This window comes from Astyanax mexicanus, chromosome 3, assembly GCF_023375975.1.
Source record: "Astyanax mexicanus isolate ESR-SI-001 chromosome 3, AstMex3_surface, whole genome shotgun sequence".
NCBI lineage: Eukaryota > Metazoa > Chordata > Actinopteri > Characiformes > Acestrorhamphidae > Astyanax > Astyanax mexicanus.
Genome location: NC_064410.1, coordinates 27950136 through 27962653, shown reverse-complemented (window position 1 = coordinate 27962653; position 12518 = coordinate 27950136). Strand labels below are relative to the sequence as shown.

The 12518-nt window shown below is 34.8% G+C and overlaps 1 protein-coding gene across 1 annotated transcript; it reads left to right on the top strand.

Annotated features, from left to right (window-relative positions):
* Positions 1-2794: 2794 nt before the first annotated feature.
* dpm3 (dolichyl-phosphate mannosyltransferase subunit 3, regulatory) lies at positions 2795-5748 on the top strand. Its single transcript, XM_007230555.3, has 2 exons — positions 2795-2900; positions 4337-5748. The coding sequence occupies exon 2, from the start codon at positions 4356-4358 to the stop codon at positions 4632-4634; it is 279 nt and encodes a 92-aa protein (XP_007230617.2). The 5' UTR covers positions 2795-2900; positions 4337-4355; the 3' UTR covers positions 4635-5748.
* The last annotated feature ends 6770 nt before the right edge of the window (positions 5749-12518 follow it).

The window sequence follows — 12518 nt, the reverse complement described above, 5'->3', positions numbered from 1 at the left end:
ATCACATTTGTGTAAATCATTATATGATTTAAAAAAAAATGATGTTATAACAAACTTATTTTCCAGTGTTAAACCAGCTACGCCCCTTCGTAGCTTTTCCTCTAACTGAACACACATTTAGCCTAGCTGTACTGTAAAAAATACTTAAAACTTCCACACTAGTTTATATGGAAGCCCATTTACGCCACTTGGAAAAATAAATGTCCTTCACTAAGTCAAAATTATGAAAGGCAAAGTCATAATTATGTGGTAGTTACTTAAAATTATGAGGTAACTACTCATAATTATGAGATACTAAGTCATAATTACAAGTAACTACCACATAATTATGACTTTGCCTTTCATAATTTTGACTTAGTGAAGGACATTAATTTTTCCAAGTGTGATGAGAATGATGAAAGGCTAAGTCATAATTATGAGATATTACTCATTATTATGAGATACTATAGCATTGTTTTGAGATACTAGGTCATAATAATGACATACTAAGTCATAAATATGAGATGTCTTATGTTATGATTATGACTTAGTATCTCAAAATAATGCCTTAATATCTCATGATCTCATAATTAAGACTTATTTCAAAATAATACCTTAGTATCTCATAATTATGACTTAAAATCTCATTTATATGACTTAATATATCAAAATAATGCCTTAGTGTCTCATAATTATGACTTAGTATCTTATAATTGATGACTTATTTGAATAACTTAGTGTAGGACCCTTATTTTTGAGGTGGAAATGAGTTTCCATAGATTTAAGCGTATTTATACTAGTCTGGTTACTTGGATAAACTGTATTAGGCATACTAAAGTTTAAAATACAAACGTGCTGTTTTACTGGTGACCGTATTTGAATCTGTTTCTCGTTATCTAGCTGAGCTGGCACATTAAGAAAGGTTTCTCACAAATATAAACATCACCCAGAATAACCCAGCATTTGTCTAGACTTTGTTTACGTGTTGGGGGCTGGCAGTCGTTGCCCGCGGAGTATCAAGTTTGCTTGTGGACGTCACTCAGGTCACGGCCTCTGCTGCCCGTCGAGGCCTCGCCATCCTCAGCACTGAATGGACGGATGTACCCCTGCAAAGATCCTGGACCGAGCTGACACTGAGGAAATCAGAAAAGAAGTGCTCAGCACTGGAATTTCACTAAAATTACATCAAAATAAGTACAGGTTACTGATAAGTACGACGCTTCCCACATAAATCCTACATAATACTTTTCCAAACTGAGAAAATGTGATGAATCAAAGTTTACCCTTTAGCACTAACAGGCTAGGCAGGCTAGCAGGATACAGCTTTTCAGAAATACTTCCTGATGGCAAATAATTGGATTCTGTCTCAGTAAAGAATTATACCAGGTTATGAAGTGTAGTTTTTGAAATGTTCTTATTTATCTTATCTTTCCTGTTTCTCATACAGTACAGCATATAATGATATCTGACTGCAGAGCCACGGCGCTGCAGCTTGACTCCAGCAGCTGTTCTAGGTTATATTTCCTTTCTTTGCTTTATCTTAAGAAGTGTTAGGCTAATTCATATTTTGGCTGTTGATATATTTTTAATACCCAGTATTTGGCTAACACCATATTTTAAGTTTAAGGAAACTTTAGACTGTATGCTTTCAGACATTCATTGTAAAAAACACACTTACTCGCACATAAGCTTAGCTTAGCTTATGTAGCCAGAGTAAGCTATGTTAGCAGCTAGACATAGCTGATGATAGCTATCTCTGAATTAAGCAAAATCCTTGGAATTACCTTTGTAGTCTAAAACAAACTTTATTTATTTAGACATTTACAGTGTAATTCTTATACAAACTTTAGTGTATTTAGTCTAGCTTGGTAAGCTGTTAAGCTAAAGGGTTAGCTATGTAAACACCCCATAAGAACATAATGGCTTAATTGACTGAAATTATTATTTGCACATAATATATGGCAGCTAAAAGCTGACATATGAATATTTGATTCTGCATTTTGTATATCGTTGCTGTCCTATGAAAAACACTTATCTCCGTTTTTGTCGATTTTCAGTTTAGTACATAATTTGAACAGACAAACTGTCTTTTACACTGTGTCAAAATTTCTTGATGAACGGACCAATAGAAACTCTTCAAAATTACTTGAAATAAACTGTTTTTACATTGACTTCCATTGAAAGTTTACAAGGTTTTTTCCCTCTCCTGTAAAGTTGCTGTTTTGGAGATAAGTGTTTTTCATTGGACAGCGACGATATGTGAATTAAATTTACTTCCCCATTAAAACCGCTATTAGCTGTTACCCATAGGCAACAAATCTTTCTGGATTTTTCTTACCTCTGGCCTAAATTTGTATTTCTGATTTATGGATCAGATAAAAAAAAATCTGATTTTTTTTTTTTTTTAACAGCACATTTTACCACCTCACAATGACAAGACACACACACAAAAATATTAGTATTATATTTACATTAAATATTTAAGTGTTTTAAGTCAAATTTAATTGAAATATAAAAAAAAATACAAATTTAAATACTAGTTTAATCTTTTAAGCTCCATAAAAATATTCTGACCTATCCTTGACTTTAACCTCTAGGTTGAAAGCAAAGGAGGAATAAAACTAATTTACACAAGCTTAAACTGAATCTGATATTTTATTTAAATTAATTACTCTTTTTGAGTGACTGTACACATGCTGATATACACAAGCGATCAGTAATCAGACCGTGAACAGTCGCTGTCTGTAGAGCACAATCACTCTGGACTGTGCTCTCGGTGCCGCTGGTCTGCTGGAGTGAATCTGCGCTCTGCGGTCAGACTCGTCTCGAACTACAGCGGTGAACTACAACTCCCAGCAGCCTCAGCGAGCTAAAGGCGTCATTGCTGTGCGCGCGCTCTGAAGTGGTGAGCTGGCTGAGAGGTAAGATAAATAACAGGCGTTTATAAAGACCGGAGATTACATGTACACGTCTCTGTGTGTTTTTACTGTCAGTAAATATCTTTACCCTGCTGTGTGTTAAACAGCCGGGTCAGATCTGTGATTTATTTAGCGCTTTATTCAGCGCGGGAGCTGATTAAACAGTTAGCCCAGCGGCTAACTACTCACACTGTCAGCGAGTAACGTTACTGTGAGAATTAGAAATATTTCTCTATTAAAGGAGATACTGATAGATAAAAATACCTCTTGCATGGAATATTGAAATTCTATGGGTTGTTAATATCAGTTTCAACGGGGATCTCTCCAATTTGGATATAATATGTGTAGTTAGTTAACAGGTTAAATGCTTATAACTAAGTAATGCTAGCTACAAACTTGAGAGGGGATAAATAAGCCTGTCATGATAACCATATTTTGGGTGATTTATTGTCTCAGAAATCAGTGCGATATTATCGTCTCACTGGCATTTTAAGATAAATTAATGCCACTGATATACAGATAATAAAATAGCATCAATATAAAACAATTGCATATTATTTTTACTTCTAGTATTATTAGAACATTCAAACATTACATTAAGAATTGTATTTAAAAATGCTTAAATATCCTAAATAAATAAAACATAAATATAATAAAAAAACAATAGCTCTGTAAAAAAATTAGACCACTTCAGTTTCTAAATCAGTTTCTCTGATTTTGCTATTTATAGTTATATGTTTGAGTAAAATGAACATTGTTGTTTTATTCTATAAACTACAGACAACATTTCTCCCAAATTCCAAATAAAAATATTGTCATTTAGAGCATTTATTTGGAGAAAATGAGAAATGGCGGAAATAACAAAAAAGATGCAGAGCTTTCAGACCGCAAATAATGCAAAGAAACCAAGTTTATATTTATAAAGTTGGTAAGAGTTCAGAAATTAATATTTGGTGGAATAACCCTGGTTTTTAATCACAGTTTTCTTCCATCTTGGCATGTTCTCCTCCACCAGTCTTACACACTGCTTTTGTACAACTTTATGCAATTCCTAGAGCACACATTCTTAAATAAACACAATTGGCGACATTGAAGTTAGCAAAAATGATTGAGATTAAGTCCATATATTGTACAATAAGTCAATAATATAAATAATTTCTGTGACAGACCATAAATAAATAAAGTGTAATCCATAATAAATAATTTTTTATGCTAATTTTTATCTTGCCTTATAATGGTTTTGGAAAGTTTTGAGCGATTGCTTTTACTTGTTTGTAGCACTCTTGCACCTTTATTTTAGGATATTTTGTGTGAATTGATACAAAAAGTAATTACATATTTAATGTTAATTGTCACATGAAGTATATAAGAAAGGCTAACACATGTAAATTCTCATCTAACTCTGTTGGTTTGCTGTCTGTTTGTTCTTTGGTCTCTAGGTTATCCTGATCTTTCAACATGACCAAACTTCTGCAGTGGCTTCTGGGCGTGTCGCTGATCGGGATTGCATGGGGACTGGTCACATTTGACCTCCTGGACTTGCAGTTGCCAGCAGTGTACAAGGAAGTGGCCTGGCCAATGCCTGTCTACCTTCTGGTGGTGTTTGGATGCTACTCACTGGCAACAGTCGGCTATAGAGTCGCCACCTTCAATGACTGCGAGGAGGCAGCCAAAGAGCTTCAGGCACAGATAAAAGAGGCCAAAGCTGATTTAAAAAAGAAGGGACTGAAGATGTGAAAAACAACCAACAGAATCATCTAGCCTGTACGAACATTGTTGAACTGTTATCAAGCCATAGATGGATGAATTATGTGATGATAGTTTTCACCAGTTTGCTAAATCTTCCTGACTTAAATCCAGAAATTGAGAGCTTGCAGTGGAAACTAGAATTGTTTTAAAAACATTAAGACCTAAAATATGTTCTGCAGATGTAGATGATATTTTTCCTTTATTTTTCCTGTCCCAACAGTCCGTATAAAACCTTGCTGAAACATGTATAAAATGCCAGTGAAGAATGTGCTATTTCAGTGCAGCTTCCAGGGCATGTGTATTTGGGCTGGCTTGGGATTGAAGATCTGTCTGTGTTTTTGGATCCAGTGTTTTTAGCATAGTCAGAATTCTCAGTCAATTCTAGAGTTAGTAACAGCCGTACTGCATGGCTTCATGTTTGTGCGAGAGAGCTGTAGCGTGACCCTCGCGCTAACAATACCGCTAGATATAAAACCGGGAGACTGATTTTTAATGAGTTTGATAATAGGGTAACAGTGTTCAAGAAGTGCACCCATGAGTGCACAGGAATGTCTGCGGCAAAAAAAAAACGCTGAGCTCTGTTACTGTTTTAAGATAGAGCTGATTGTGTAATCTGTACTGTTCTGTTCCACTCAATGGTATTGGGTTGTGTTACCATGAACTTCTGGGTCTGCATTCATACAGCGGTGTGTGTTGAGTTCGGATCAGATACATTTTACTACTGACCAGACATTTTTCTTCCTGACCACCAATTATCTCGCATCAGTGAAATGGACGTTGTCCAGACAACTGCATTAACTAAATTTAGTGATAAGTTTCTGTTGGTTTCTAATAGAGTCTGTTAAAGGAATCCAAGGTCCTTTCGTTTTTTTCTTAATGAATGATTTATAGTTTACTGCACTGTAATTCGCTGAAGGGGTCACGGCTGTGAAATGTGAACATGATGTGGTCCACTGTTTAAAAAAAAAAAAAAAAAAAAGCTTTGTAATGTACAAAACTTGCACAGTTCTTGTTTTTTTTTGTCTACATTCCATATTTTGCTGAATGTTCGGGGCTCTAAGGCTTGATGTAAAATACAGACTATTTTTCCACATAACCATCATCGTTTGATTAACAGTGTCTTTTGTTTTCATTCCAAATGTGGTGCGAGTGCCGTCGGACCTCGATTGTCTTGCGGATGGAAAACCTCCATTAGTCCCTTATATTTGACACTGTTGCAGGAAGGAAAAACAAAAACAAAGAAGCGAGCGCAAAAGAAAGAGGAGTGAGCGCTCTGTATGGAAATTCCAGAATATGATCCACGTCCATATGCTGGCTCTTAAAACGCTAATCCTGAAGCCACTAAGTGCACACGAGTGCACTATATTTACACAGGTCGGAATTAATCTGGTGTATTTGGCTGGCCGAGCTCTGCCGCTCGCTCTGGGCTTAAAATGGAGGCTGTGGGTCTCGTTTGGTGTGGCCCCCTGTAGGGGAATGAACTAAACCCTGCTCAGAGCGTGCACAGACTCATTACAGACTGCTAAACCCCTCTTTAATGCTCTTTAGGGGTGTATGGAATGATTTGCAGGCCCCACCCTATCATGGCTCCACCTCAGTGTTGATTGGTTGGCATTGGGAGCGTTGTGATGTCAGCCCCCTGTAGTTACCTACAAGCTGTCGTTAGCGCAACCATGGCTAGAAGTGCTGACTAGGAGCCAGACAGCCTTCTGTGGCACCGGAGTTGATGTAACAGCTTAAGTATGAGCTGATTTATTACAAATGATATCAGTTTATAGTTCTTTCAGTTTACGCTTTTTAAAGATTTTTTTTTACTTAAATGCCATAAAAATACAGCACCTAACTCAATTCTGTTGGGAGAAAAAATATATGATGTGGAGTTATCTTCATCATTTATTTTAATGGGTCCTGAAGTTTCATATAAATTATTTTATATATGTATATATGGTCTGCAGGGATGTAATTACTACTAGCCACCTGTATAAGCATTTAAAATTGTCTGTCTTACTCAGTACAAAGAAGGATTAAAAAAAAGAATAACCCCCTTAAAGGGTAACTAAACCCCCTGATTTTAGCTTACCTCACCCTCAGATCAAATTTGAAAAATGCAAAAAAAAAAAATAAATAATAATAACAATAATAAAAAAATGGAAGGGATAGTTTGGAGGGGCACTCTGTGATGTATGGTTTAGAGTCGGGCAGGAAGGAGAGCTGATTGGCTGAGCTGCAGCAGCAAAAGTGTGCCTCTGATAATGGTAAGTCTGATATGCTTATTTGTGAGTGTCTACGTACCAAAGTACATGTAAACTTCATCTTCAACTTGAGAGGGCACTGCAGACGTGGAAATTAACACAATAAAAGTGTTTTTAAAAGGTTATTAAATGTTTCTAAAAATTTTAAGCAGGACTGGTTTCATTACATCAAAGGAACACATTTTAGCTATAAATGAAAATAAAATATATGGTTTAGGGTTTAGTGGCTCTTTAACTATCAGCAGCTTTTAAACATATTGAAGCTAGGGATGCACAGAATGTTTGGTAACAAATATATATATATATATGCAAAAATGGCAAATAACAATTTTACTGTAGAAGTGAAAAGAAAATAATTTATACTAAAGAAGGACTTGTTTTATTTCTACTTCCATAAAACTCTTTCACTTAACACAATAAACCGGTCACTTATCTGCTTGGTATTATAGTTTACTATTTTTTTACAAACTGACTGTTTGTTGTTGACACTTTTTAAGTATTTTATTTATTATTAGAATGGGATTTCTGAGGTAATGAACAAAATAGCACTGCTGAGGTAACCTAACCCTAGCTAGCTAGCAAGCTAAATGTGTGTAAATGTTTAGAAAATTATTTAATAATTATAGCTCTAAATTATAAGCTAAATGTATAAATACGTTGCACTGCTGAGCTAGCTGGCTAAATGTTTTACCAAAATTGCACTGCTAAAATAAATTCATTAATAAGGATAGCACTGCTAAGGTACATGTACTGTGCTTTGCTGATACATCTGCTAGGATATTAAAAATGTTAGCTTTTCATTAAATATATTTAAATTTTAGTATTGTAATTAATTTTTATTGAAAAGCAAGGCAATGTTATTCAATGTTAAAAAGTGGCAAATTTAATTAAAGCAAAAAAAAAAAAAAAAAACTAAATGCCTTTTAGTTTTTATTTAGATTCAGCCAAAATGTTCATTTTGGGGCATTCCTACCTACAGCATGTTAACACTGTATTAACATTCTATGTACCAAGGCTTTGTTGTCACACACCACCATTGTGTGTACCCTTCTGTACAACATTAACTAGGCTTAGCATGTCCCTGTAGATAAAGTGTGTATGAATTTGAGAGGACCTTTATTGTTGAGTTCAGAGAAAGCTGAGATATCCATATTTTGCCTATTGTTATTATCTATCAGTATTACCTCTTGCTGAGATAACTGCAAAGCGCTGCCCAGAAGTTAACGAAAAAAAAAACAAAAAAACACGCCCAATGCAAAGATTGCTCAAGAAGTTGGAAATATGTTTGAACAAAAGAGAACTGCTAAGCGCAGTGCCAACTGCACAGCATGCAGCGCTCCTGGCAAGTAAAAAAGGCCTGGATTGAATAAATAAATAAATAAATAGAGGCCACAGAGCTTTTGTGCATTGAAGCGACATGCAAGGCTGCCTGCTTATACACACTTGCAAAGGCAAGCGTTTCAGGTAATGTAAACCGTATTGTTTAAGCTGGTTAAGTAAAAAAAAAAAGGCTTTGCTAACATCTGTGAGCAAGGTGTGGATCCAAGAGCATGCGTGCACCTCAAAGCCAAAGAAAGACTGGGTGGAGGAGCACAGACTGAACCCATGGCAGAGTTCCCAGTAGTGCCTTTCCTTTTGTTCTTTTTGCTTTCTTTCTGACCCAGAAAATGATAGCTATTGGTTCAGACAAACGATAGAGGGATCAGATGTCCTTGAATCTTTGCACTTTTATGCTTGACAGTAGCTTTTTCTTTCTGGGTAAAGAAACAGTTTACTTAACTTAGAAATTATCATTTTGCTGCATATAAATGCACAGTGCTGGAGGCCTATCAAGGTCAATTCTGTGCAGAAACCATTTTTTTTTTATCCAGCCTTGCCAAGCTTAGGGTATCCAAACTTTTGCACGAACCACATTTATTTTGATTTAGAATTTGTGTTATTTTTTATTATAAAAGGATGTGCCAGGAATCAAAAAAATGTTTGATTAGACTACAGACACTGTGGGTTCATTTCAAATGCATAGTTAACAATGTTCCTACAGTAATTATCTGCGATGCATCGGCGGCCTGTCCAGGGTGTATACTGCCTTCCGCCCAATGCTGGCTGGGATAGGCTCCAGTACCCACGCGACCCTGACAGATAAAGAAGGTATCGACAATGGATGAATGTTTCTAATTATATTATTGGTATTTAGTATTGCTGCCTTCAAGTCCAACTTAAAAGCTTTTACTTACTAAATCACCTTGTGAAAATGATTTTTATGTGTTTTTTTTTATTGCCAACAGAGGTCAAATATATATGTACATTATATGTACACCAAAAAAAACTCAGTGAGAAGGTGAGAAGAAATATCAACAGCATGCACTTATCTTTTGAAAAGGTGGTAACACTTCGCACATGTAGTGTATGTAGGCTTTTTATGGTAACTGATTTAAATCTACATAAACATTTATAAAGGTTTATTTTATCAAGCATGAGTAGTCATTAAACTTTCAGGGGTAAAAGACAGAGACATTGACAAAAACAGCTTTAATGACAGCTAACTCTTGTTGAAAAAAGTCACGTGTTTATTGATTTACGTAAGTTGTCATGAAAGGCTTGCGTAGGTGCACTAGAGTGAAGTGTTACTGTAAAAGTGTTCTATATATATATTTATATACACAACCTTGACAACTTGAAGAAACATTTGACCACTTAAATGGTGCTTTTCTATGACTGAGAATCTGCTGTGTATGGTTCATTAAAAAAGCTTTTAAAATGGTTTTGTATAGCAACACCGAGCATGGCTTGTGGAGTGAATAAAAGGCCTCAGTGTTGAAAAGGGTCTCTGACCTATTAAATTCCTAATAAACGTTGCCCGTGTTTTTCATTTTAATACTGTTTAAGTTTCATTTTCTCTGTGGATTGAATGTGGCACTAAACTTTTTTGCACCTCTCTAAATGCTCCTCCACAAATCTGCTTCACTGGCTGAATGGCCTACTGAAGATTAGCAGCAGTTTGCATTAATATCTCAGGCTGACTCAGAGAGGATTTGTGGCAGAAAGAAGTGTAATAGTTGATTTTGAAAAGTATAGTCGTTTCTTGGTATATTTGCACTTTTTTCAAAGAAATAGTAGCAAAAATAGTTGCACCCAGAAGAAAGTGTCTGATTTCAGTGCTATTTGAAAAAAGATAAACCAGATTTAATGAAAAATGATTGAACATTTACTTATTAATTGATTTATTTACTTATTTTTAAGTGTGCAGTGTATTTGTAAAGCAACATGCCAGACGTTTCAGCATGGAGTTATAGAGGTTTAAACTGAAGCCCCCCACCCGACAAGCCATTTCATGTAGTTTATATATTTGTGCAGCAGTTCCTGCAGATTTTGTGGTCAGGGATGAAGTCTGGTGATGTGGCTGGCCATGACATAACCTCTTTCTTGAGACAAAAGGCAGTATGTGGATTGTCCTGCATTGTCCTGTTGGAATAGAGCATTAAAGTAGGAGCATGGATTTTAGGTGCTCATTTTAATGTAACGTTGGGCTGTTAAAGTGCTTGCAGTAAAGACCAAAAATGATCAGGCATCATTTTGCCTCAAATTGCACCCCACATTATGAAACCAGGCCTTGTGGATGTGTGATGCAGGCTGACCACAGTGTGTCTTCACACCTGTGTTCATTTTATTAATGAAAAGTATGATGAAAAATATTTGTTGATGATCAATTTCTCATGAGGAAAATGAGCCAAGAACTAAAAAGAAAGAAAAGCTTTTTGTTAACTAATAAAAATGAAATGAAAATGTCAAACACTGACAAATAAGGAAATTGTAAGGAATATATTATATTGTTGTCGAGAGATCATTAGTATAGTATAATTTCAGAAACTCTATTTGTCTCATATTTATAGATCAGTTGCATTTTAATGTTAGCATAACTGAAATGTAACAAAACTTAAAGGATATTGTTTTAATAAATATTAACAAAAGATAATTTTGTTTGTTTTCATCATTTCATCAATTAAAACTAGAAACAAAACTTATAATAAGTAAAAGACTAAATTGTGACTAAAGACATTGTGGCATGAATACCCACCAAGTTTCATTCCTGTTGTTTGATTTCTCCTGGTTGCAGCTATTCTTATTTCCAGCAAGTGTATATTGAAACTTTGTGAGTGACAGAATGTGAATTTCAGTATTTTTTATTTTGTTCTGTGGGGATTTCTTTAGCTGATTCCTCAGGCTGAACTTGTACAGTGCTGGAGCTGACCCTGACCTCTCTCTGAGAGTTCAGCTGACAGTCTTCATTTCATAGATGGCAGGATGGCTTGATAATGGCTTGGGGTTTTGAGTGGACCATATTTGATAGTATTGGCCTGGTGTTGTATTTCTCTTGGTTTGGCACTTGGTTTGCCATATTCAGCAGTGAAGGAGCGTCAGTGCGAAGAGCGATTGTGTATTGTTTTCTCTTTTAAAAAATAATAGCCGTGAAATATGAAAGAACAGCAAGTCTTACCCGCTGCCAGCCAAGAACCACTGCGCTGATTTGCTTTTAACAATAATTGAGTAGTCTGTTTTTAAACTTGTGAAATACTTTGGCTCAGTTCTTGAAGCTCGGTAAGAAACATGGTCATGAATATTTGATCATGTGAACAGTTTGTTTTATTTTGTGTCAATCTGAAAGAATGTATGACTGTTCTGGAAGGGCTGCCAGAACCAAACTACTTGAAGGATCCAGAATCACTCTTAATGCTGAAGAGATTTAAGAAAACTAGGCCCAGGTCTTTTTTTTTTTTTTTTTTTTTTTACAATTCTAAAAGTGGAAATAATTAAAAATAAATCAGCTTTACTAAAAAACTTTACTCATTTAATTTCAATACAGAATATATATATATATATATATATATATATATATATATATATATATATATATATATATATATATATATATATATATATATATATATATATATTTTTTTTTTTTTTTTTTTTTAACAAAATTACTTTCTTTTTTTTTGCTTTCTTAAATAAAAAAATGTATATTCGCATGAACTTGTATAAAATGAATGTTCATTGCAAAAACATATTTAAACACAAGTGATTTTTTGCTACTAACATCTACTTTTGTGAAGAGGAGAGCAATGCATCATAATGCATAATCAATATGCAAATTTGAATGACAACTTGAATTTTCATTATTATTTAATTCTTTTGCAAGTTTTTCTTTAATTAATCGTATATTGATGATAATAAAACACAGGACAAAGTTTTCAGGCAAAGGAAAATACTTTTATACTTTTATAACTCAGAAAAAAAACCCTTACATTTCCCTTTTGGGTGGTAATCTGCATTTGCAATTAACAAGATCAAGATTGTTTTTCCTAATGTTCCTTTGACAGCATTCTGAACATATTAGCCATATTCATATTTCAGGTCTGAGGCATAACTATATCTTTTTATAGGTAGCATATCAGAGAAAAGGGGAGGGGATAATTGAGCATGAATGAAGTGAGAGAAGTGCTGTGTGGTGCAGCCAGTCGGTCACTCTGTAAATGCCTGGAGTTGTACTCAAAATAAACTGAAACTTAAGAATCGATCTTGTCACAGAAGTATCGATCAATACCCAATACTAACGTTAGTA

What these genes read in the sequence shown, in the direction of transcription:
- dpm3 (XM_007230555.3), top strand. Translation starts at nt 4,356, where the DNA reads ATGACCAAACTTCTGCAGTGGCTTCTGGGCGTGTCGCTGATCGGGATT.